Source organism: Ursus americanus, chromosome 13 (genome assembly GCF_024610735.1).
Source record: "Ursus americanus isolate L20-20 chromosome 13, mUrsAme1.1.p, whole genome shotgun sequence".
Lineage (NCBI taxonomy): Eukaryota > Metazoa > Chordata > Mammalia > Carnivora > Ursidae > Ursus > Ursus americanus.
This window is the reverse complement of record NC_142139.1, coordinates 61,949,200-61,976,110: the sequence shown is the minus strand read 5'-3', so window position 1 is coordinate 61,976,110 and position 26,911 is coordinate 61,949,200. Positions and strand designations below refer to the sequence as shown.

Below are 26,911 nucleotides of genomic sequence, written 5' to 3'. Positions count from 1 at the left end.
AAAATAAACCAATAAAAAAAAGTGAACCAATTAAGTAAAATAATGTTTGTACTGAACAGTGACAGCTCGGGCCTAGGTCAGATGTGGACATTGGCCATTCTGCTTCTGTTTAGTGTGATTGGCAGCCAAAGACTATATAGAAGTGGATAATGGATTATACAGCCATGCATCTCCATATTTTCTGCTTTATGAGCTCTGGGGGAAAGGTGTCATGATTTATGGACAGATGGAAGAATAGCTTTGGATGAAGATGTTTTTGTTAAACTGCTAAACTACATATCTAATCTGTTTTTTAAATAAGTCTTGGGCCCATTCTTTTGCGAGCTTGGTCCTTCTGTGATCTAGAAAGGGGTAGCTTTATTCTGAGAGTTTTGGGGAACTAGCATGATGTTGGGCTCCCGCCCTCCTCCAGGTGAGTGTCTCCATGATTACTGAAATTTGAATTATGCTAATTGATTTTGGTACCTTTTTTCCTAGCCATAGAAGTGGTTTTTATAATTCCCCTGTCAGAAGGTTGAAACTGCCCAGTGATGGAGGATGTTCATCTGTCTGTTCCTCCCTTTTAGTCAGGTTTTCCTGGTGTTGTTATCCAGAATTCAAGTGTTCCAGATGATTATAGGCTCATTTGGGGACCACAGAGTTATTGCCCCAACTTGAGAATGGGTCATTGTAGCATAAAGGTAATACGATACCTGGCTACCAAGCTGTAACACCCTTATTTATGGTTACTAACAGACACTGATTTTAAATAATGTACATACGTTGATATAGTCGATAATTGAAATTGAGCCAAGACCTTGCTTTCTAACCAGAACCTGTTTGTTTTCTGATCCCCAGAAATATTTGGACCTTTTTATTAGGCTTTGTTAAGTGGTGTCAAAAGGAGTTATTTAATTTTTCTTCAAGAATAGGTGTGCATACTTTTTTTGTTCTTTTGTTCATTCAGCAAATGTTAATTTAGTATAAGCTATGTGCCAGGTACCTTGTTAGATGCTGAAAGCATGGAAATAAGCTTCAAGAAGCTGTAATTGTATCTAGTGGTAAATACAACGTTAGAGAAACATATTGAATGTGCATCATTATTAGACCATATTTATTTAATACCAATTTGGCAGTTAGAAAGTATTTCAAATTGTGGTATGTTCCTTTTTCTTTCTTTTGTTTCTTTTTTATGCCCTAGGCATTGTCTACCCTGGACTCTATCACTCTGATGTACCCTTTCTTTTACCGGCCCATGTTTGAAGTGGTAGAAGATGGCTGGCATTCTTTCCTCCCTGAGCAAGAGTTTGAACTCTACTCTTCAGCTGTGAGTAACATTTGAGACACTGAGTGTATCGAGAAATAACCCCATACCTTACTTGTTAAATGATCACTTCCTTCTGATGACTAATAAGGTGTTGTTGGCTTATCCATGCCTGAAAGAAATTTCTGTTAGCTGTTAATACTGTAGCTTCTGCCATTCAGAGATTTGCACAATTCGTTTTCAATGCTGTGGCTCAAGGGATTTTTCTTCTAGTGGATTTCAGCTGTATTCCAGATGTTACTCTTTTAAATTTTGAAAAGATCTTGATAAAGATAGTCCTGACCTGTTTTGAGTTCATTGTTGATTGTTTTAAAAGCGTCTCCATAGAAACAACTTTATATGTAGTAATTAGGTTCTGAGCCATCCCAAAAAAGTCTGTTGAACCCACTGTGTGCCTAAGACAGCATTAGAGAAACATAGATCATATTTGTTTCTGTAGGATAATTTTTGTGTTTTTATAATTTGGGTTATTAAGACCAGGTTACTAGAACCAGGTTTTCTTTCTCATTCTTCACAATTTTACTTCATTCTTCTTCCATCACACCTATATAAATGGGCCCCAGTGAGGGGGGGGGTCAAGAAGTAGAGACCAGGGTACTATGTAATTTAAAGAATAAAGATGTCCATGTCAGCAAGGTGATAAAGGAACAGGAAGTTCACATTTTTATGTGTGGGACATTTCTATGTAGTTTGTGAATAACTACCTGTATTTACACTTACATTTAGTGTTTTTATTGCATTAAAAACTGCATAGTAAACATTCTTAAATGCATGATACTTTTTTGTTGTCATCAACTACCACCAAGGGTACCTTAGAGGAATCCTTAATCATTTCCTAGGTGGAAAATGGCAGTCACATGGTGATCAGGAAGGACTGTCACGTGGACATCAGGACATCTCTGGTGATTTGTTTGGGTACCCAAAACTGTCTGTACAAATGACCTGCCTGTGACTTATCTTGGAGTTAGGTGCCATAAGTGAACCAGTCTAAGTCTACATTCTATAGGTTAATATTCAAATCAGTCTCCTATTCTGTGCAGAGATCCCCTGTGCTAAAAACATCCATGATGTGGTCATTTAGCCTCTGCTTGAAATCTTAGTGTGGGAGAATTTGCAAAAACACAGTGGTGTCCCATTTGGGGACAGCTCTAATTCTGAGCTGACCTCTGTTTCCCTGTACATAGAGCCAATGTTTCTGATGTTACCTTGTTATTCAGTTTATCTTATTCCTCTACCATGAACTGTTCTTCAAATTAGGAACTCTTATGTCCCCGTTAAGTTTTCTTTTCTGCAGATTAAATGTCAGTATTTACTTCAGCTTTTTCTAGTAGTGGTGACCTCAGGGCCGCACACTGTCCTGGTTGCTCTTCCCAGCAGGACGTTTGTTTTGTCATTTATTCTTTTAAAATATGGTACCCATAATACACTTGGCATTGATTGGAACTATTACTGATACTTTAAGGCAGCTTAAAGTTGCATTAGCTTTTTTGAGAATTAAGTTACTAATGAAATAAACTAAAATTTATACATCTTCTCATATGTGTTACTAAGGGATCTGCCCTATGTTTTTGTTATTGTATTTACGTACTAATTTTTATTTAGATTCAATACTTTTCCTAGTAGGCATTTTCTTTTTGGTTTAGCTAATTATTTAAGCAATTCGTATATTTGAAGTTCTGGTATTTTCCTGCAAATTCTGTAATCCGCAGATTTAATGAGAACATCTTTAATGCCTCGTTTGAGGTATTCAGGTACAATTACTAGATGATGGAAATTTAAGATGGGCAAAGCATGGTTCCTTCCTTCTACTTGTTCAAATTCTAACAGTTATTTAAGTAATCAAGCACAATGAAATAAATGCTGACAAAAGTATCCACAAGTCACAGGGAAAATGACATTATTAGATTTGTGTTATAGAAAATCAATTCTGATGCAAAATGCTAAGAAACTGCTTGAAGAAGCCACAGTCATAATAAAAAGAAGATGGTTGGATATAATGCAGAAAGATTCAGAAAGTAGAATTAAGAGGCATTGGTGACCCACTCCCTGGATGTGAAAGGTAAAACAGGCAGTGACATCTGGGATGATACCACTGAGATGGGAAGAACAGAAAGAGAAATGTGTTTAAAGGGAATGAGTTAAGTTCAGTTTGGGGGATGGCAATTCAAAGGGCCTGTACAGTACCTGTCATTGAATATCTACAAGAGGTAGTCTAGAGCTTATTTGAGAGGTCTGTGTTAAAAATGAAAAACTGAGGGTAATCAGCAAATACACTGTGGAAACCATGAGGAGAAACCGAGATTGCCTAAGGAAAGCATTTAAAGTAAAAAGGATGCCAAGGATTGAAGGTGAATTGAAGAAAAATCCAAGGGAAGAGTCAGTTTCAAGTAGGAGGGAGTCAGCAGTGTGGAAGACTTCTTATTCATTATTCGTTGTCTCTTTCCTGGGCTAGAATATAAGCTGGAGGGCGGGAACCGTGTCGTTCTTGTTTCCTCCTGTATTGCTAGCACATGATAGGCAAACGGTAAATATTTGTCGAGTGAATGAATGTAGGCGTGTATTTATTCAGGATAGGGCAAAAGGGTGGTAAAGCCTTCTATATACCATTAGAAATCCTCTGCCACGCTACACCTCTGTCACTTAATATTCTTTGAGTAAGGTTTTGTTTTTTCTTTTTTTTTTTTTAACCATCTGAAAAGCTTTTTAATTATAATATTAGCCAGTCCCCCCTTCATTATTATGTCCAAAAGAGATATGTGGTATTGAGAGGACAGTACTAAAACTAGCTATCAAGATATCTTGTGTTCCCAGATATGTTATTGGCTGCTTCACTTTTTGGGACTCCCGTTTCCATGTCTACAAAATGAAAGTGTTGAACAAAACTGGTCTCTATAGAGTTACTCCTACTTTAAGCATTCTTTTTTTTTTTTTTTTAAGATTTTATTTATTTATTTGACAGAGATAGAGACAGCCAGCGAGAGAGGGAACACAAGCAGGGGGAGTGGGAGAGGAAGAAGCAGGCTCATAGCGGAGGAGCCTGATGTGGGGCTCGATCCCATAACGCCGGGATCACGCCCTGAGCCCAAGGCAGACGCTTAACCACTGTGCCACCCAGGCGCCCCTTTAAGCATTCTTTTATTCTAGGATATCATGAAAGATTATTTCAGGTACTTTGATTAAATATTCATACACAATATATCTGTACTTCCTCAATCTACCACTTTCGAAATTATATATAAAGAAGGTGATAAGGTTCTGCTTATGATTGAGTAGCTCCTATCTAAGACTTCTGCAGAGATCAGTGACGAACTATAAATAAAACAAAAAAAAAACTACCACCTGAAAGCTCTGGTAATTGAACAGAACGCATATTTTGGAGGGGATCAAAATGTAGAGAAAGTGAATGGCAGAATGAAATTCCTATTTGGGGGGCTTTGTCCTGAGGTCAGCATAGTTGTGGCATTGAGGAACGGCTAACATTGCAATTGAAAGCCCACTTTCTGTCTGGTGGGAGGAACCAGGTGAATGGGTTGGGGTAACCAGAGAGCTAGAGAAGGGGAACTTTGTGGTATACAACCTTGAACCTCTGGCTGATCCTGAATGTGCTTGCATGGAGCCAACTGAGATCAGTCAGAACCAAGAGCTGAGCTGCCTTGCACCACAGGTGTTAACAGAGTTCGAAATTTAAAGCTAACAAAGTTAATTGCCTACTAAAACAAAAAACATTAGCTCTCTTCAAAAGAGTATAATGGAATGCAGAGTTTCCACAACACAACATTTGCAATGTCCAGGATACATCTAAAACTGAGCCAAGATATTGTGACCCATTCTGAAGGAAAAAGTTGGCAAGTATCAATCCCAAGATGACGCAAATGTTTATATAAAATTTTTTTTAAAAAGATGACAGTTATCTCCAAATTGATATATAGATTCAATGCAAATCCCATCAAAATTCCAATAGGTGTTTTTTATAGAAATTGACAAAACTATCGTAAAATCTATGTGGATATGCAAAGTTACTATAATAGCCAAAACAACTTTAAAAAAAATAAATGATTTTCTTTCCTTGATTTTAAAACTTAATATAAAGCTACAATAATCAAGAGAATGTGGTATGGTATAAGGAAGACCTATACATGGATGAAATAAGAGCTAATACCCTATTGGATGAAATAAGAGCTATACCTATTGGTATAAGGGTAGACATATACATGAATGAAATAAGAGCTAAAACTATAAAACTTCTTGAAGACAACATAGGAGAAAACTTTTATGACCTTGGATTAGGCAAAGATTTTTTTAGATAAACACCAAAAGTGACTGAAAGCAGATTAATGACTTCCTAGTTTGGGATGTGGAGGGGAAGATAAAGATTGCAAAAATACACGTGGCATTTTGTGGGAAACGATTGAAATGTTTATTATCTTGATTGTGGTGGTGGTTTCATGGGTGTATACAACTGTCAAGATATGTAATCATGCACTCTAAACGGATCTAGTTTATTTTTCATACAAATAATAAAATCTGAAAGTTGATTAAAAAAGAAGAGAAAAAACTTAAGGTTTAAGTAGCCGATTAGAAACAGAGAATTAATGATCTGAAATATAGATCTGAAGTAATTGCTCAGAGTGCAGAGCAGAGAAACAAGGAAGGTGGGAAAAATGATAGAGAAGTTAGATACATACATGGATGATAAAGGAAAAAGATCCAACATTTATTAAATGGGAATTCAGGAAGAAGATAATAGAGAAAAAAGAGAGGCACGATTCAAAGCGGTAATGGTCGAGAGTTCTCCAGAATGAACGGAAGTCACAGGCTCTTAGAGTGTCTCGGCAAACACCATGCAAGACAATAAAAAAGAAATCTTTATTTAGTTGTGTTGTAATACAGCTATTAAATAGTAAGGCAAAGAGAATATCACAAAACTAGTCAGAAAAGACAAATTACATAAATGGTGTAATAAAAGTAAAATAGAAAAAACCCAATCGGTTAGAACTAAACATCTATTCTTGATAAGAGCTCTTAGCAGAATTGCATTTGAAGGGAATTTACATGATCTGATAAGTGCTACCTGATACATCTGATAAAGCTACCCAAAGTAAAAACAAACAGCAAATCTTTTATCATTCCCTTTGAGTTCAAGAGTGAGACAAGATGCCCACCACCACTGTTGCTTCCTTGTTCGGTAAGACAAGAAGGAAGAATAAAAGGTATAGGGATTGAAATGAAAGAAGCAAGATTGTCATTGTTGCTTATGTGCTTGAGATTGTAAGCATTTCTGTACACCAATCACAATTTTGAAAACATAACGAAAATGCAGCAAAAACATAAGGTTTCTAGGAATATATCAAAGAAAAGATATGCACGGCTGTTATTGAGAGAATTATACAGCTTTATTGAAAAAATTAAGAAGCTTTAAAAAGGTGAGAGACTATGCTCATGGACAGGGAGATTGAATATTTTAAAGATTTAACTGTCGGGGCACCTGGGTGGCTCAGATGTAACTGTCGGGGCACCTGGGTGGCTCAGCTGTTAAGTGTCTGCCTTCGGCTCAGGTCATGATCCCAGGTCCTAGGATCGAGCCCCACATCAGGCTCCCTGCTGGGCAGGAAGCCTGCTTCTCCCTCTCACACTCCCCTTGCTTGCGTTCTTTCCCTCTCTTGCTGTCTCTCTCTGTCAAAATACATAAATAAAATCTTAAAAAATAAATAAATAAAAATGTAATTGTCTTTAAATGAATCTATAGAGCAATCTTATTAAACTGCAGTGGGTTTTAGTGTGAAATTTGATAAAAGTTGCACAGAGGAGCAGAGGATTGAGAGGAGCCCAGGTACTCTTGAAGAGCAAAAAAAGGGAGAAGGAGACTTAGCCTACTAAGTATGAGGTCTATTCTAAAAGCTGTGAGACTTATTACAAATAAACCAGTGGGACAGAATAGAGAGCCCTCTATGTATGGAAACTTAATATATGCCAGAAAGTGGCATTGCAGGTCAGTGGACGATCAAACTATTTTCCAGAGTAGGAAATCAATAAGTGATGCCTAATAGTGAAATTCAAGAAATAACAGTATAATCATATTATTTAGAAATTTGGAGGTAAATGCCAGAGTTAAAGCCAAAAGAGTTGAAAATGGTTGCCTCTGGGGAAAAGGAATTACGAGATGGAGGTGCGCAGGAAACAGGTGAATTCCTTTTATTAAATAATAAATCTTTTGGAAACTGTCTTTAAAATTGGTAAAGAGAATAACTGAAAAGTGAAAATGGTTTAATTTAAAAATATATCATGTAAAAGGTTTTTTTTTTTAAAAAATTCTCTTTTTCTACAGTATGTTGAACATACTTTGATTTTATCTTCTTGGTACTGCAACCCATGACCAGCATGTTAGGCCAACTCTGATTTATTAGAACATACCAAAATTTGCGTATATGTAATTTTATTTTTTTGACTGTACAAAGCTTTTATAGTCTTCAAGTGGTTTTTATTTTTGATGTTTGAAATAAGTTGTCATTGGGTAATTTTATGTTGTATACTTTTAGTCCTTAGTGTAGTAGTGAGTTAGAAATTATGTCATTGGTTCCTAAGTATAACTTTTTTTTTAGAATTATGTCATTATTATTTTAAGAAATATATTACCAGTCTTTCTCCATTTTCCTTTTTTAATTTTAATTTAATTTAATTTTATTTTTTAAGATTTTATTTATTTATTCAACAGAGAGAGACAGCCAGTGAGAGAGGGAACACAAGCAGGGGGAGTGGGAGAGGGAGAAGCAGGCTGCCAGCGGAGGATCCTGATGTGGGGCTTGATCCCAGAACGCTGGGATCATGCCCTGAGCCGAAGGTAGACGCTTCACGACTGTGCCACCCAGGCGCTCCGATTTTCCTTATTTTTAAATAACAGAAAAGAACAACGGGTTTGATGTATGTAGTAGCTATATTCTCATCTGTTCTGGTTAAGCATTATCTAGAGTATTAATAGTCTTCCTGTTGCTATACTGAAGAGTACCAAAAAAAAAAAAGTAAATGGTACCCAAAAAGGATGAATGGGATGATGTCAGCTAATAGGATGCCATATGAAATAGGAACTTGTGCTGAAATCACAGTAAAAACAATAGAGGAAGTTACAAAGCCACATTTTGCTCAATAGAAGGAAGCACTTTCTAGGAACAGAGGGTCCCTAGCAGAGCAGAAAGCTGATTCTGAAGAATAGAACTCCTTCTAGTATAGGTTAGGTATCCGTATATTAAATTCCTGAGATGGCTTCTTCATTGTATGAAAGTTGATCTCTAAGTCCTTTAAAATTTTCCGATTATTTTGTGACATTGAGATACTTGCTTAGCTTTGAAGTATTTTGTGTTTTTCAGACCAGTGAATGGCGGTTAAGCTATGTCAATAAGGAATTTGCTGTCTGCCCTTCTTACCCGCCAATTGTCATAGTTCCCAAACCCATTGATGATGAAGCTCTTCGAAAGGTAGCTACATTTCGACACGGAGGGCGCTTCCCGGTACTCAGCTATTATCACAAAAAAAATGGAATGGTAAGTGTATGGTACTGCTGCTTGATCCACGGAAAGCCTTAGTTTATGGATCTTTTCTTAGAAATATTCCCTTGTCTGTGTACTTGTTCATAGATGTGACTAGTCTCTCGTGCTAAGACTTCCTTCTTTTAAACTTTAGGGAATCAGGAGTAGTATGTTTTGTGATTAGGATATGATTTTGAATTCTTTTCATAATGTTGCTCAAAATTAGAAAGGCCAGATAGGCTTATCTTCAGGACTCAGTACAAAGGGAGCTAATGTTCATTTGACACTTAAAATAATAGTGTTCAGTAGAAAAATAAATTTCTCCAACCGGAATAATGGTAGGATACTTTATTTTAATTATCTTTATGAAATTTCCCCATAAAAGGTTAATTGAGCAGACATTTTTATTTTCAAAAGGGAGAAGAGTGACACATGTTATTGTTACAACTTTAGTAAACCCAGGAGTCAGTAATTGAATAGGCAAGCATTTGCTGTATGTATGTTTCCTAAAAAAAAATTTTTTTTTTGAGAGAGTACACAAGTTGAGGGTGGGGGTGGAGTAGAGCAGAGGGAGAGGGAATCCTAAGCAAGAGCAAGGAGCCCAACTTGGGGCTCCATCCCATGACCCTAAGATCATGACCTGAGCTGAAATCAAGAGTTGGACGCCCAACCGTCTCAGCCACCTAACTGCCCCCTAAATATTTTCTAAATCTGTTTCTGTTCTCTTATTTTCTCAGTCAATAACTCTGCTTCTCATTTTGAAACCAATAGTAAATTAGTGGATAATTTATAGTCATATTACATTTCTCTTTTTTCCCTGCATAATAAGTCAAGTATGGATATTTAGGATAAAAAGATTTCTAAAGATTTGCTGCTTTGACATCAGGTCATCCTGTTTGCTCAGTAGTATTTCTGTTAATCAGGGTTCATTACAAAGAATTTTAAAAACTGATATTAAATATATTATGTGACCATTTACATGGTTAGCGCGGTCTGGCAGTAAGCTGTTGTCATCTTCTGGATGACTTTTCTTCATCATGTTAAATTTCAAGGTAGTTAAGATAACAGCATATATTATGGGGTGAAATGGAAATAACTAAAGTTCACCAAGGAAGAGACCAGTATAATACCAATTTCTTGAGAAAAGTTTCAAAATCAAACGTTTCTTTTTTTTTTTTTAATTTTATTTATTTATTTGACAGACAGCAGCCAGTGAGAGAGGGAACACAAGCAGGGGGAGTGGGAGAGGAAGAAGCAGGGTCCCAGCGGAGTAGGGAGCCCAATGCGGGGCTCAATCCCAGGTTTCCAGGATCACACCCTGAGCTGAAGGCAGACGCTTAATGACTGAGCCACCTAGGCGCCCCCAAAATCAAACCTTTCAAAATATATAGTTGATGGTCTTTGGAAACAAGTTTCTAAGTCTTGAAATACTGAAAAGGATGAAAGAGGTCCATAGGAGAATAAGTAACAGAAAAACAGCTTTCAAGATATTAAAAATGATTCCCACAAGAAGAAGAATAGTGCATAAACTTTCTTATCTTACCATTGGTCCCTTTTCTCTTTATAATTCTTTTTTTTTTTTTTAAGATTTTATTTATTTATTTGACAGAGACAGCCAGCGAGAGAGGGAACACAAGCAGGGGGAGTGGGAGAGGAAGAAGCAGGCTCCTAGCGGAGGAGCCTGATGTGGGGCTCGATCCCAGAACGCTGGGATCATGCCCTGAGCCGAAGGCAGATGCTTAACGACTGCGCCACCCAGGCGCCCCTATAATTCCTTTTTTTTAAAAAAGATTTATTTATTTGAGGGGAGGGAGAGAATCTCAGGCGTACTCCCCACGGAGCGTGGAGCCTGACGTGAGGCTCCCTCTCAAGACACTGAGATCACCACCTGAGCCGAAACCAAGAGTCAGACACTTAACTGACTGAGCTACCCAGCCTCCTTCATCATTGTATTTTCTATTTTCTTTTTTACTTTTTCTTGTTTTTTAAAGGTATCTTTCTATTTGTCAGAGAAAGAGAGAGCACAAGCAGGGGAAGTGGCAGGCAGAGGGACAAGCAGGCTCCCTGCTGAGCAAGGAGCCCGAAGCAGGACTCGATTCCAGGACCCCGGGATCATGACCTGAGCCAAAAGCAGACACTTAACCAACTGAGCCACCCAGACGCCCCTGTAATTCTTGATAACACCTGCCAGCCCTGTTTATGTAGTTGAAGTAGAAGTTTACCAGCACATAGGCCCTTATTGTTCTATTACAAGACCCTGTCCAGTAAACAATGTACTGACTAAATGAATTGTAATATTTGGTCTCTTCAGCAAATACAATGTATTACGTGGAAGTATTTTGAGATAGTAGGAAAAATAAAACTGTTAAAGTGCAGGGCTTATTTTTGTTTTACAGTTATGAACTATTTTTCTTTTTTTCAGGATCAAATTCATCTTCAAAGTGTCACACGATTATTTTTGAGATACTCTTAATCTAGCTAATTCATTGCTGTTTTCAGAAACTTTCAAAGCAGCTGCTCTTCAATTTTTATCTGCATTGTGCTTCTAGGTGATCATGCGAAGTGGTCAGCCCCTCACGGGCACAAATGGGAGAAGGTGCAAAGAAGATGAAAAGCTCATCAATGCTACCCTCAGGGCAGGCAAACGAGGCTACATCATTGACACCCGATCTCTAAATGTCGCTCAGCAAGCTAGAGCCAAAGGCGGTGGCTTTGAACAAGAAGCTCATTATCCCCAGTGGAGGCGGCTTCACAAGTCCATTGAGAGGTAAAAGACTCTGGAGACAGGAATGGACTCTTATTTGAAGTGAATTAGTGAGTGAGCCCTTAGATGTTCAAAGATCACAAGTTCTCAAATGAACCTACCCATTAACTTAAAGCCAGAAATTGGCTGGGTATCCTCTCATGTTTTATAAGATAAGCAGGAAACTTCATCCTGGATACCCAAAAGTGACTTTTAATTTCATCACCACAAGGTCTGGTCCTCTGCTTGTAGGTCACTGGTCACCACATTTAGTGAACAGATAGATACGCTACAGATAAGTATATTTTCCTAAGTCACAAGACTAGAGACTTCCTTTCCCCCGCCCCCCCCCTGTTCTCACAGCCTATTTCCTCCACCTAGATCTTTTGTTTATGCCTGCAGTGAGAGGTTTATAAGAGCTTCTGGATGGGTGGGTGGGTGGGGGTTGGAGCTAATAAAACAATGGGGTCTGAGCCGGCCTTGGCCACCCCTGCTGAAGGTACCCGGTGTCTACTGTTCGATCTATGGGAACAGGATTGCAGATATCCCAGTGGTGTGACCTCGTGACTTGTCACAAAATGCAGTGTTCTGGCCCACTCCCTAGTCAGATAATTCAGTTATGTGAACTGGTTTAATCTGTTCATCTGAGGAATGATTTACCGTGACAGGCATTTTAAGCTGCTTTGCAGCCATGTTTAAATATTAGATTTTCAGTGTTTAATTATCAAGTCACTGTATAGCAAGGTAAATATTTTTATACTATTTTGAACTACGTTGCCTCTTAGATATAGTGGAGGTTGGGGTTTTGGTTTGGTTTCTCCTTCATCATTGTATTTTCTATTTTCTTTTTTACTTTTTCTTGTTTTTAAAGGTATCCCATTCTTCAGGAGAGCTTAATCAAACTCGTGGAAGCTTGTAATGACCAAACACATAACATGGACCGGTGGCTCGGTAGATTGGAGGCTTCGAACTGGCTGACTCACATCAAAGAGATTCTTACAACTGCTTGTCTAGCAGCTCAGTGTATTGACAGGTAAAGTGTGTTTCAGTGTTCCAGATTGGGACACGTACTGCTAACTAGACTTTGCTTTTATCCAGACTATGCTTATATACTGTGGTAAAGTTTGCACCTAGTTTGTACCTTCTGTTCAGATCATTGTAGAAATTACTACGTAAGGGAGTCATTGCCATTCAGTTATTGATGAATTATGAGCATAGAGTCTGGTATTTAATTGATGATTAATGAGCCACATACGTACACACATCTTCAAAGACACAAATATTTTTTAAGTACTAAAGGAACTGTTTTTTTTTTTCTATAAAATCCTTGAATTGTGAATCTACCAATTTTCCTTTTCTTAAACCATGAAAAAGAATGAAAAAAAGATTTCTTATTTGCTCTCAGAAGGCCAAACCTGCCTTCTTTCCTTTGAAATATCAGTGAAAAGAAACATGTAATTCTGTTACACAGTAAAATGATTCTAATTTCTCAGGTATCTTATTACAAGCTACTTGATATGTATAGTTATATCACGATCTCAAATTGAGCAAACCTGAGGGCAGTGATGTGAAGTATGTGAAGTGATTTTAGTTTACTCACTCAGTTAAAGGTTGCTAATCCTTGAGACCTGAGACAGAAGACTTGGACACAGAGGCAGAAGCATTGGTATAAGTTGTTGCAGAAGCTTAGAATGCCCTTTGTAAGAAGGGAATGCCTCTGAAACAATAGGTATAAGTATCACCACCACATATTTGGATGGCACTTTTCCTTGAGACTATAATTTGTTTTATTGATGCTTCCAAACTAAGGAAATATGTGTGTAATGTTTTTATGGTTATTGAGAAATTGATCATAGAGAACAGGTTGCTTAAGATTATGTGGTGCGTTAATGACAAAACCAGTAAGGGGTGGAGATTCTTGGCATTGGGATTCACAGGCTGTCACTGTTCTTTGTTTTAGGCGTTACGGGATATGTAAGTTAAAGAAGAGGTTCTGTGACAGAGAAATCAATATTATGGAATGAGATGTTCATATGAAAGGTTTTGTTTCTTTTTAACCTAAGTTAAGATTTCCCCTTGCATGGTGAATACAGCGGCTGCTGTTTTCTTATGCACTGTAAATGATAATGAACACTTACCACCATGTTGTCTGAGTTTGCAGCCATAATAATGGGGTGCTGCAGGTCAAGGCAACCCGAGGTGCAGAGTGGTATTTAGCTCCACCTTTGTCTAGACTCAGCCGGCCACCGGAAACAAACAGGGACTTCCACATTCTTATAAGAGTTGAAGGTTTTGGTTTATTTTGTCATGTTTGGGTTCCCTCTCCTGAGATATACTGACTTATGATTTATACCTACATAAAAATCTGCCTGTGTAATTAATTGCTCAAAATGTAAAAATGGACCTTAAATGAATTGAATTAAATGTAAAATATACCACAGATTAACCAAGATATATCAATTCAGTGTATACATCAGAAGCCTTAAAATATTTGCTCATACCCTTCTATCTAGCCATGAGATTTCATCCTAAGAATGAGGTTGTTAACCTAACCATAGGTGAATGACAGGGAGTCTTATTTTCAAATTAAGAACTCTCAAATCCACAAAAGACAAAGAGCTAAGTACTGTGTAACAGAAATTGGCAATGACCTAAATAACTCAGACACTCGAGTAAATGTTGACCATCTAATAGAATCTAATAGCATATCATATAACCATTAATACAGTACTCCTAGAGGTGAGATGGAAACACGGGAAAATGTTTGTAATAAAAGCAGAAATAATAAGGAATTACCTTTTGTTAAAGCTGCATAAAGGATATAAGTACATGGGAAAAGAATTAATAGTAGTCACTAAACTTGAATTTCTTATGGGAAAGTGGTGAGGTTATTTTCCTTTTTCTTAAAAAATTCTTCGTTGTCATTTCAATATGAGAGTTGGAAGAAGGGGAGGGGAGATGTACTTAATTTAGTTTTTGGTGTTTCTTTCCACGGTCTTTAGAATAATGGGGTCCTAGATTCCTCCTAAGTATCATGGTATAGTAGTATCATTGCCACTGACTTTCTAGATTGACAGTTTGATGCTTGTTTTTTGTTTTTGGGGTTTTTTTTTAATGTTTCTTCTTGTTTTCATGTTTCTGAAAGAGGGGTTCATGTCTTGTTTCCTAGTTCTATTACATTACAGTTAAAAAGGCGTCCTTATAGTCTGCTAATGGTGAAAAGGTAGACTCAAGGTCAGAGAGATACAGAAAAATAACTTAAAGTGTATGTTTCTAGGTTTGATGAGAAAGGCTTTAATCAACTATTAAGGCAGGAAAACTAAGTGATAAGGACTGCTTTGGGATTTTGTTAAAGGAGAAAAAATTGAACTAAAATGTTTTGCGAAGGTTGTTGTAACTTAAAGAGGTTCTTGCCATGTGAAATTTGGAACTCATAGTTTTGTTTTGTTTTGTTTTGTTTTGTTTCCTAAGAGAAGCTCTCTTCGTGTGCCTTATTTCAACTCTAAACCCTACTGGACGGAGCAGAATGCATGAGTTTGAAATACTGTACTCAATAAATGTTTGTTGTAACAGAGTTGGTTGACCGTGTTGGGGGTATCCCATTTGTACTCTGGATTTTCCTATCAGGGAAGGGGCATCCATATTGATTCATGGAACAGAGGGAACTGATTCCACACTTCAGGTTACCTCCCTGGCCCAGATCATCTTGGAACCCAGAAGCAGGACCATCCGTGGTTTTGAGGCCCTGATAGAAAGAGAGTGGCTGCAGGTGAGAAAAGCTGCTTGGTGTGCACAGGAACTGCTAATAATTGATGTGATGCCAGTTTGCAGGAGTGGAGAGAATGTATGAAATTTTGATTGATTAAAATGCTTAAATTGTATGTTTAATTTTCTGGGAGCAGTTAATCTGTCCTCCTCACAGGAAACGTTTATGATCTTCACTGGCTCTCAATTTTTGTGCCTCTCCTTACTTATTTTGCTCATTTGGCATTTCATTCCCTTAACAAACTCATTAATTGTACTTTGTTACCCACAGGGGAAATAACAAAGAATGTAAAACAGTCTAGAGATAAAAAACACAAGGCAGGAAGGGGGCGTGAGGACTTGTTATTGTAAGGCACAGCCTTTAGCACTTTCTGCCTTTTGCTCATCAGGCTCCACCCTCTCCTCTTGCCGCGCCAGGTGAAATCCTTCTCATGCTTTAAGATATAGCTAAATGTCGCTGTTCTCTGGGACCTTAACCTTCTTCACAGCTAAAAATCCATCCATTGTCTTCAGGCCTTGTTCCCTAAACCAGACCCAAATAAAGTGACTCCTTTGAGGTCAGGGAACCATGCCCAATTTCTCTTTTATCCCTAGGACATAATGCAGTGCTATTACATAATGCTGAATGACAACTGAAAGGAAGGCCTCATAAAATAGATTGAAATCCTCCAAGTCAGAAGTTAACTTATAAATGTGTATATACTGTGTAACTTAGTAAATAATTGTGATTAAGAACAAATGTTTAGATATATCTTGAAAGTAGAATTATCTCTGGAGAAAAATCATTTCTGGCCCTTCTAGTTAAAATTCAGATTTATTATGTGTTAATGCTGTTACATTACCATGTCTGTCTACCCTGCCTGACGACTAACCTGTATCCCTGTTCAAGTCAGACCGTCCCAGATATTTGGTAAAAATCTCTTCAGCGACATTCCTCATGATGCATAGCAAACAAATAAATGAATGTGATTTATTTACTTATATATTACCATTTTAATGAGTATCAAAATACCATTAGCCAGTGGAAAATGTTCATGACATTTTCTTGGTCAGGTAAGGTAGTATAAGGACCCAAAGCTAAAGCAAGTGTGTGAAATCCCTAGAAGGGTGTGAATTGGGGTAAGTTCAGTAATCGGGTTCTGGGTGTGCCAGAGACCCAAGTGATTCTTAAATATCCTTTAGTCAGTAGAGGTCAGACTCTTCCAGTTCTTTTCGAGAGAAGAGGGGAACTAGGGACAGTTTTATCTGCAATATAAAAGTATGCATAAAGATTTCTTCATGACAATAACTTTTTTCCATATGTAATTACAAATTTAATATCAGGAGTGACCTTATAAAGTTTGTGTATGAGAGCCCCATATTTATTTCCATTAGTGATGAGGCTTGTGCAACTTATAATAATCTGCAATGCTTTGGATAGATAAAAGGTGGTAGCTGTGGTTTTTTGGTACCTAAAGACCTCATATTCTTTGACTTTGCTACAAATTACAGAGACCTAGAAAATTGTATTTTATAGAGTTCACCAAGGATAATTGCAGTTCTTATTGTTATGCCTTAACTGCATAGCCTTGTTAAATATTTGGAAGTCATGTTTTTTTCCTTAGTTGCTGAAAATTGTTTTAAATCAAGAAATCATTGAACAGCAGCCATCCAAATTATATGATGTTCCATTTAATAAGAGTTTTGTTGCAACTGTGTGAAATAATGTTAATAGAATGTGCTATAATGTGCTCTTACTAGGCTATAACTGTCACATTTCTATCTTCTGTCTTAGGCTGGCCACCCGTTCCAACAGCGCTGCGCACAGTCAGCCTATTGTAATAGTAAGCAGAAGTGGGAGTCGCCTGTATTTCTTCTCTTCTTGGACTGTGTGTGGCAGATACTTCGTCAGTTTCCTTGTTCTTTTGAATTTAATGAGAATTTCCTCATCATGCTCTTTGAGCACGCATATGCCTCACAGTTTGGAACATTTCTGGGCAACAATGAAAGTGAAAGGTGGGTATACATGGGATGGGGGCCACTTTGTCTGTAATTTTGGTCACTTCCTAAAAGAGACTGGGATTTGGTTCTACATTAATGTTATTTATAAGATGGTAGAGGTTAACAGTTAGTATAAATTAAATTACATGAAGTGTGTTCTTATTATGAGCCTACCGCATGCTACGTGAGAGCATGTCCTAGACTTTGTTCTGTTAGATTAAAATTAGTCCATACACTGATTTAAAAGCTTTGAGTAAATTGGGCAACCATTTTAAATGTTAATTTTCTTATATAAGATCATGGTAATCTTACATCTAGAAGAAGCCTTAACATATAATCCAACTCCACCCTCCATCCAGTTTTATAGATTGGGAAGGGAATATTCAGAAAGTTAAATGACTTCACCAGCGACACACAGCCAGTTGGTTACCAGCAGTAGGGCTGTAATACAGGTCTTCCTACTCCTGCTCCAGACTTTATCTGTTACCCCTGGTAACTGTCCTCAGGCCCAGAGTGATGCCATCAAGTTTATAGGTTTATTTAGAAGATTCCTATCAGAATGATCTTTAAAAGTGCTTAACTGGTAATCTCAGTTGGGTACAGTCAGAAGGCTTCCTCTGCTGTTTTTTCCTTTGTCATTCCAGCTAAAGAACAGTTTTGTTGGTCTTTTCAGAGAACCAACTTTTGGTTTCACTGGTGCTCTCTGTTGTCTATTTTCTATTTCATATACTCTCTCCTTTTATTTTTTCCTTCTTTCTGCTAGCACTGGTTTAGTTTACCCTTCTTTTTCCAGTTCCTTAAGGTATAAAGTTACTGATTTAAAAGTTACTAATGTGAGATCTTTTTTTTTTTTAAGATTTTATTTATTTATTTATTTATTTATTAGAGAGAGACAGTGAGAGAGAGCACAAGTGGGGGTGGGGCAGGGGAGAAGAGAGAGAAGCAGACCCCCAGCTGAGCAGGGAGCCCGATGCAGGGCTTGATCCTAGGACCCCCAGATCATGACCTGAGCCAAAGGCAGACATTTACTCGACTGAGCCACCCAGGCGTCCTGATCTTTGTTCTTTTTTAATGTAGGTTTTTACTGCTATAAATTTCCATCTGAGCACTGTTTTCACTGAATCTCCATGTGTTGTATTAGCATGTCGTGTATTTGTTTTCATTCATCTGTGTTTTTTCTTCTGTTATTGATTTCTAACTGCATACTGTTGTAGTTGGAGAAGATACTTGTATGACTTCAGTCTTTTAAAGTTTATTGAGATTTGTTTTGTGGTGTAACCTGTGATCTATCCTGAAGAATGTTTCATGTACACTTAAGAAGAATGTGTACTCTGATGTCGTTGAGCGGAATATTCTATATTTGTTTTACATTTTGCTCAAGTCCTGTATTTCTTTATTGGTCTTTTGTCTAGTTTGATACATTATCAAAAGTGGGACATTGAAGTCCTCAACTACATTGAAGAATTGTCTATTTCTCTATTTCGTTATGTTGGTTTTTGCTTCCTATATGTTGTGGCTCTGGTGCAAAGTATATATATGTTTATAATTATTATATCTTCGTGATGGATTGACTCTTTTTCCAGTTTATAATAGCCTTCTTTGTCTCTTGTAAGAGTTTTTGTCCTAAAGTGTATTTCATCTGACATAATATGTCCATTCCAGCTCTCTCTTGGTTACTACCTGTATGGAAAATCATTTTTCATCCTTTTATTTTCAGTCTGTTTGCATCTTTGAATCAGAAGTGAATCTTTTGTAGGGGCGCCTGGGTTGCACAGCAGTTAAGTGTCTGCCTTCGGCTCAGGGCGTGATCCCGGCGTTATGGGATCGAGCCCCACATCAGGCTCCTCCGCTATGAGCCTGCTTCTTCCTCTCCCACTCCCCCTGCTTGTGTTCCCTCTCTCGCTGGCTGTCTCTATCTCTGTCAAATAAATAAATAAAATCTTAAAAAAAAAAAAGAAGTGAATCTTTTGTAGACAGTATATAGTTGGATCCTGTTTTTTAGTCCATTCTGTCAGTCTCTGCATTTTGATTGGAGAGTTTACTTCATTTATATTTAAAGTGATTGCTGGAAAGGAATAGCTTATTTCTGCCAGTTTGAGATTTATGTTGTTTGTCTTATACCTCTTTTGTTCTTCATTTCATCCATTATTTGTCTTCCTTTGTGTTTGGTACCTCATAGTGTACTATCATGATTCTCTTCTTACTTCGTTTTGTGTTATGTTAAAATTTTTTTACTGGTACCAGGTGGATTCCAACTAACATCCCAAATTTATAACAATCTACTTTGAATACAAACTCAGCTTCAGTGTCATACAAACTTTGCTCTTCCATAGCTCCACTCCCCTATATGTTGTTATCACAGATTACATTCTTATATACAATTATATTCTTATATGCCCATTGACACGGACTTATTATTATTTTTATCCATTTGTCTCTTAAATTATGTAGGAAATAAAAAGAGGAGTTGCAAAAATACAATAATAACTTACATTCATACCTTCGTATATAGTTAATCTTTTCTGAGTTATTCCTTCATATGGCTTTGAGTTACCATCTAGTGCCCCTCAGTTTCGATTGAAGGATTCCTTTTTGCATTTCTCTTGTAAAGCAAGTCTTCTAACAAAACTCCCTCGGTTTTTATTTATCAGGAATGTCTTAATTTCTCCTTCATTTTTAAAGAATAGTGTTCCCAGATGTAGAGTTCTTTGTAGGTAGTTTTTGGGTTTGTTTTTTGCTTTTGTTTTTTTCCTTTTAGCACTGCAGAAATATCATTGCTGTCCCTTCTGGCCTCCATGGTTTCTGATGAGAAATCTGTTGTAGAGGGATGATGTAGGATCCCTCTACAGGATGAGTTGCTTTTCTCTTGCTGCTTTCAAGATTCTCTCTCTCTGCCTTTTGTCAGTTCGATTATAGTGTGGCTCAGTATGGATCTCTTTGCTTTTATCTTTCTTGGAGCCTGTTGAACTTTTAAATGTGTAGACTCATGTCTTTAATCAAGTTTGGGGAGTTGTTAGCCCTTAATATTTGTGCGTGTGTGGTTCTTTTTGTGATCACTTTTTTCTATTTGTATTGAGGTATAATTGACCAATTGGCCATTAATTCTTTATATATTCTTTTGTTCCCTTGCTTTCTGTCTTCTCTATCTGGGAGTCCCATTATGCATATGTTGGTACCCACAGGTTGCTTAGGCTCTGTTCATTTTTCTTTATTCTTTTTTTGTTCTTCTCAGAATGGGGAATTTAAGTTGACCTGTCTTCAAATTTGCTTATTCTTGCGCCTGCTCAGATCTGTTATTAAAACCATCTATTCGGTTGTTTTTGTTTTTGTTTTTGTTTATTTCAGATATTGTACTTTTCAGTTCCAGAATTTCTATTTGGTACTATTTTATAATTTTGTCTCTTTACTGATATAGTTTAGGTTTTGAGACTTGTTCTCCTGGTTTCCTTTAGTTCTTTGTCCTTAGTTTTTTGTCTTGTTTTTGTTTTTGTTTTAGCTCTTTGAACATATTTAAGACTGTTGATTTAAAGTCTTCATCTAGTAAAAGCAAAGTCAGTACTTTCGTAGGGACAATTTCTGTTAATTTTTTTCTATGAATGGGCCATACTTTCTAAGGGTTTTTTGCATCATTTGTAATTTTGAATCTGGACATTTAAAATATTATAACGTGGCTCTCTGGAAATCAGATTCTTCCCACTCTTCTTGTATTTATTGCTTGCCATAAGCTGTAACTGTTAATGTATTTAGACCTTTTTAAAACTATTTTGTAAAGTGTATTTTTTTCTCATGTATAGTTTCTGAAGTATCTGTTCTTTTAGTTTGTGTTCAGCTAGTGTTTGACAGTGATTTCCTTGAATGCCTGGAGCCGAAAGAGAGAGAGGAAAAGGGGGAGGGAAAAGTGAAAGGGAAAACCACTCAAGACAAAGGAAAAAAATCCTTTTGCAGTCTTTGCAGATGGGCTTTATGCTGGAATATCCCCTCAGTGCTTAATCAGGCCTCAGCCTTCACTTCTGGCCTTCACTGAGCCTAGAGATCAGCCAAAACCAAAATCTTGGGATCTTCTCAGGCCTTTTCTGAGCCTGTTTCCTGCCTTAGGCGTGCACATAGCCTTTCTCAATTTCTCAGTATACATGGGTAACTTTGAGTACACTGATTTTCCACAGAATCTTTTTCCTTGGGCTTTTAGTGCTCTGTTGTACCCCTCAGTCATAATCTTTTCCCCCAGATGGCTACAGGTTGTCCATTCACCTTATGTTTTCTAGGAATGCCCACTACTTTTCTGCCCATGGTGATTTCCAAGTTAGGCATAACAAAGACAAATGCTTCAGGTAGCCCTTGGACAAGTTAGAACAGAGAGACAATTCTTTGTGAATAAGGACTGCTCTGTTCCCTCTGGAACCAGGGACCAGGGTCCCATACGAAGAACATGGGCTGCCATCTTCATGAGCTAGGGAAAGGGTGGGGCAAGAGTAAATAAAAATATCATTAAGCTTTTTTATTGTTTTTCAGATTCCCTTTTCCTTGATTCTTCATTTGCTTGTGTGCTCTAAACTCCTATTTCCCAGAAGTCTGACAAGAATAGGTTCTAACAGTTTCTATTTGTGTTTTCAATGTTTCTCTGGAGGGATGGGCATTTGGAGCTGCCTACTCTGACATTTTTGGTGGCATCAGTCTTCTTCATTTTTAAAGCATAGTTTTGCTGGTATACACGTCTTTGTCAATAGTCTTTTTTTTTTTTTTTAAGATTATTCATTTAGAGGAAGAGGGTGTGGAGCGGAGGGGCAGAGGCAGAGGGAAAGAGAGAATCTTAAGCAGACTCACACTGAGCACAGAGCCCAGTGCAGGGCCTGTTCTCATGACCCAGAGATCACCACCTGAGCTGATCCAAGAGTTGGACACTTAACCAACTGTGTCACGCAGGTGCCCCAAATATGTCATTACCACTGCTCTTTGGCCTCATGGTTTCTGATAAGTCAGTCATTACTTTCATTGAGGGTCCCCTGTACGTAATGGGTCATTTTTCTCTTGCTGCTTTTACAATCCTCTTTTTCTTTGGCTTTTTTACTCTTTGACACTGATGTGTCTTAGTGTGGACCACTTTGAATTTATCCTACTTAGAGTTCCTTATCTCCTAGGGTGTGTAGAATCACATTTGAGAAGTTTTCAGACATTATTTTCCAAACATTTGTTCTGCCTTTTTCTCTTCTCCTTCTAGAACTCCCATTGTGCATGTTGGTATATTTGGTGGTATTCCATAAGTTTGGAGATTCTTTTCAATTTTCTTCAATTTTTCTTTCTTTTTCTCAGAAGTTAATCATCTCAACTGATGTATTTTCAAATTCACTGATTCTTCTGCCAGCTTAAATCTACTGTTGAGCTCCTGTGGTCATTTTTTCATTTCAGTTATACTTGCAAATGAGGATTTCTATTTGGTTCTTTTTTATAATTTTTACCTCTTTACTGACATTGTCCATTTGGTATAACATTGTTATCATACTTTCCTTTAATTTTTCGGGCATTTTTCTTTAGCTTCAAACCCATTTATGACAGCTAATTTAAAGTCTTTGTCTAGTGGGGCACCTGGGTGGCTCAGTTGGTTAAGCGGCTGCCCTCAGCTCAGGTCATGATCCCAGAGTCCTGGGATCGAGCCCCCTTGTGGGACTCCCTGCTCAGCAGGGAGTCTGCTTCTCCCTCTCCTTCTGCCCCTCCCCCTACTTATGCTTGCTCTCTTCTTTCTTCTCTCTCTCAAATAAATAAATAAAATCTTAAATAAAGTCTGTCTAGTAAGTTCAATATGTCCTCCCTCTCCAAGGGGCAATTTCTTTTGACTGTTTTTTTCCCCCTGAGTATGGGCCACACATTCCTGTTTCTTTGTCTGTTTTGTAATTTGCTTTTTTTGAAAACTCATGTTTTAGATAATATAATACAGCAAATTTGGAAATTAGATCCTCTACCTTCTGAATGAATAACCCTTTCCTCCTTTGCTGAGGGGCCCTATGTATGTATTAGGCACGACTGCAACGCTCAGTTTACAGCTCTGTTTTAGCCTTCAGCTTACACAGGGTATCAGGTTCAGCCAGAGGAGAATGAATGGGGGCTATCTCAAGCATTTCCTAGGCATTTGCACACCCTTTTGAATCCTCAGGAATATGTCAGATCTTTACAAAGCCCCTATCTTACCCCCTGCTGCCCATGGACATCTCATTCCCCAAATCTTTTATTTTTCCTAGGCTCTTGTTTGCCCCAGCTGGCATGGCAGCCTCAGGCAACTGTGATGTTAAATAGTTTCCGCTCATTGTTTTTGACAAATAACCTGGGGAGTAGGGCTTTTCCCTCTGAGAAAACTGTGAGTCAAGTCAAATAACACTCAACAAAGGAGGCTTTACTGGGGAGCTGCAAGACACATCAAATAGTGACAGTGCTCTGGGGGTGGTGTATTTTGAGGACCTCCAAAGCTGGTCTGCCCCTCCAGTGTTGACAAGTCTGCTGGTTTGCAGTGATTCTGCAGAGCTGGGGAAAGGGTGTTGGCACTGGCCAAGTTAAAATGCTCCGAATCCTATTCTTTCAGAGGGTCATTAGTTTTTCTTAAATGAATGTTCGTCAGATTGTCACAGCCTTTTGTTAATTTCCAGAGTTGTGAAAGTATTTATTTTGACTGTTTTGCCACTCTTTTCACTACTTTTTGGAGAAGATATACAGAGGTCCTCACCCTACCATTCCAGAAGTCCCACACCTACATGCAACATTTTAAACTATGCTCTGAGAAACTTTAGGTATCTTCTTTTTTACTGTCATCAGCTCCTTCTTCATTCTCTCCAATGTACTTTAATGGAAAATATTCAGGACTTGAAATTAGAAGATTTGAGTTTGAATCTCCACTATGCCACTTACTAGCCATTTGACTTCTCTGAATCTATTTCTGCTCGTGTTAAAGGCAAAAATTCATCTCTATGACACTGAGTTATAGTGAGGATCAAATGATGCATATGTGAAAAACCAGCATAATACCTGTCACATAATAGGCATTTGAAAAAATATCAGTTCATTCATTCATTCTTCCTTGAATCTTCTATCACCTGCTTAGCCACAAGCCTAGAACTTAACCACTGATGGCATTTTGACACAGAGCCACAGTATTACTCTGGCTGGCACACTGATTCTACTGAATGTGACAGCAAGTACTTCATGCTCTATGTCATCTGATGCTTAAAAAAAGGAAAGATAATCGGTAACCTTTAAGCAGTTGGAAGTCAGCATGTGAAATGAAGTGTATTTACAATTTCTTTGATAGACATTAATACCAAGCAGTGTTAAAAGGTATTACACCAAAAAGGATTCATGGTCAGATATGCTTTTAAAATGCTGAACAAAATAAAGTTGTACATGTCAACAAGGCTTTGCTGTTTTATTTTGGTTTTGGTTTGTTTGTTTTTTAGGTGATTAAAGATTACATACAGTGATGTGATGAGCACTGGGGGTTATACGCAACTGATAAATTATTGAACACTATATCTGAAACTAATGATGTACTGTATGTTAGCTAATTGAATCTAAATTAAAAAAAGATTACATTCAAATGATCATCACAAAGGCAATGCTTCATGGCACTTAAATGTGTTAGAAATTTAATATCTTATCCTGCCATTTCTTTTTTTTCCTTCTTTTTTTTTTTTAGAGAGAGAGAATGTGTGTGTGGGGGTGCATACATGGGAGCTGGGGGGAGAGGCAGAGGGAGAGGAAGAGAGAGAATCTTAAGCAGGCTCCTCGCTTAGTGTGGGGCCTAATGTGGATTTTGATCTCATGACCCTGAGATCATGACCTGAGCTGAAATCAGAAGTCGGATGCTTAACCAACTGAGCCACCCAGGCGCCCCTAATCCCGCCATTTCTTAAAGCATGTTCGACTTAACCCCTGGACTATACTCTTATGGGGGAGGGGAGAATTGGTGATTTACCTTGGTTAAGTTTGGGGAATGTGGTATAATGCAGTCCCCTCTCAAAAAGTCACAAAATAATTGTTAAAGGCCTTAAGACATTCTTCAGTAAAGCAAAATATATAACTTTAATTCAGCATTTAAATAATACATTTGACTATGGACTTCTTTTTGGTGTTATACTTATTAATATCCCCCAGAACTAGCCTTTAATAAAGGGATCACAAATGCATTTTATCTACCATTCTGATTGCCATTTGGTAGAGCCTACCAGTAGGCCTGGTTGAGAAGGATTCTGAAGCTCTATGGGGTGGGCTCAGGTGGAGAACAGTTCAATGATTGGCTAGTCATAGGTTTGGGGGGGGGCAGGGCCAAACCACTGACTGCAGGAGCAGTGGATACAGTGGTTTCCCATCCTCGCCATGCCTGGTTCCTGTGGACATAGTATAGGACTTGCTATCCTAGCAACTAAATTGCAGTACTACATGGGGGTTCTGTGATTATGTGGATTCTTTTTATTGCTAGCATAAAAAGGATGCATATAATTAATATTCAAGTAGTTTCAGAGACAAAAGCAATTTTATTGCAAAACTTCAACTTGAGTAGAATCCTGTGAAAATTGAATATATTATCTTTTTGGTTAATGTAAGGTTTACCACAAATTGTCTTTCAGTTCTTGTTAAAAATTATTTTTTTGAAAATGTACCAGTTTACTTTCCATCCCTGTGAGTTTATTCTATGATAAAAGAGTGTTACAGAATTTCACGGTTATTGCTTGTGTAGCTTTTAACTAAGCTGCTAGATCAACTAGGGGAGAATTTATAACTTTGAAATAGACCTTTAATAATTTAAAAACATAACCGTTTTAAACCTGTATGTTTTGCATTTTGGTACTAATGTACTTATCTATTCACTTATGCATCCTAAAAACACTTGGTACTTGTTTAAATAAAAAAAGAATTTCAGGGTTATTATGAAGGCTTTTCATTGTATATAAATAAATGTAGATTGAATCCGTATTTACATCAAGATACATATTCATTTTTAATCTTCAACAGTCCGTCTGCATTTTACGTACATGTAATTTATTTGTCCTAAAAGCTAAGTCTCCAAAAAATTTTAGGCTTTAAGATTTGACTCAACCTCCATTTTTAATATGTCTTTAATCTTTGTTCTTTGCATTCTAGACTTTTCCAAAACAAAAAAGAAAGTTATTTTTATATTTGGCTATTTTAAATTAAAATACAGTGCCAAGAGTACCTGGGTGGCTTAGTCAGTTAAGTGTCTGCCTTCGGCTCAGGTCCTGATCTCAGGGTCCGGGGGTTGAGCCCCACGTTAGGCTCCCTACTCAGCGGGGAGTCTGCTTCTCCCTCTCCCTCCTCTGCTCCCCATGCTGGTGTTCACGTGTGCTCGCTCTCTATCAAATAAATAAAATCTTTAAAAAATGAAATACAGCGCCAGATACAATAAAGGATTTTGCATATAGTAATGTTCTGTTCTCTGGATTAATATTTAACACTATACCTAACATGACCAGATTCTGGTTTTATCCTATTGGCTGGCTTTGAAAGCCTGTGAAATAGTTTTGTTGTTATTGAGAGTTATAATGCTGGTTGAATTTTCTGACAAATATTTTTATTTTACAACATTTTATTCATCTTTTAAAA

General features: G+C 37.5%; 1 protein-coding gene across 1 annotated transcript in view; it reads left to right on the top strand.

Moving 5' to 3' along the window:
• Positions 1-26,911, top strand: part of MTMR9 (myotubularin related protein 9) — a 53,618-nt gene that overhangs the window by 16,775 nt on the left and 9,932 nt on the right. Inside the window, exons 3-8 of the mRNA XM_045799403.2 lie at positions 1,181-1,306; positions 8,665-8,838; positions 11,373-11,590; positions 12,438-12,599; positions 15,194-15,335; positions 17,106-17,326. Coding sequence (XP_045655359.1) covers positions 1,181-1,306; positions 8,665-8,838; positions 11,373-11,590; positions 12,438-12,599; positions 15,194-15,335; positions 17,106-17,326 — 1,043 coding nt within the window. The remainder of the gene's footprint in view (positions 1-1,180; positions 1,307-8,664; positions 8,839-11,372; positions 11,591-12,437; positions 12,600-15,193; positions 15,336-17,105; positions 17,327-26,911) is intronic.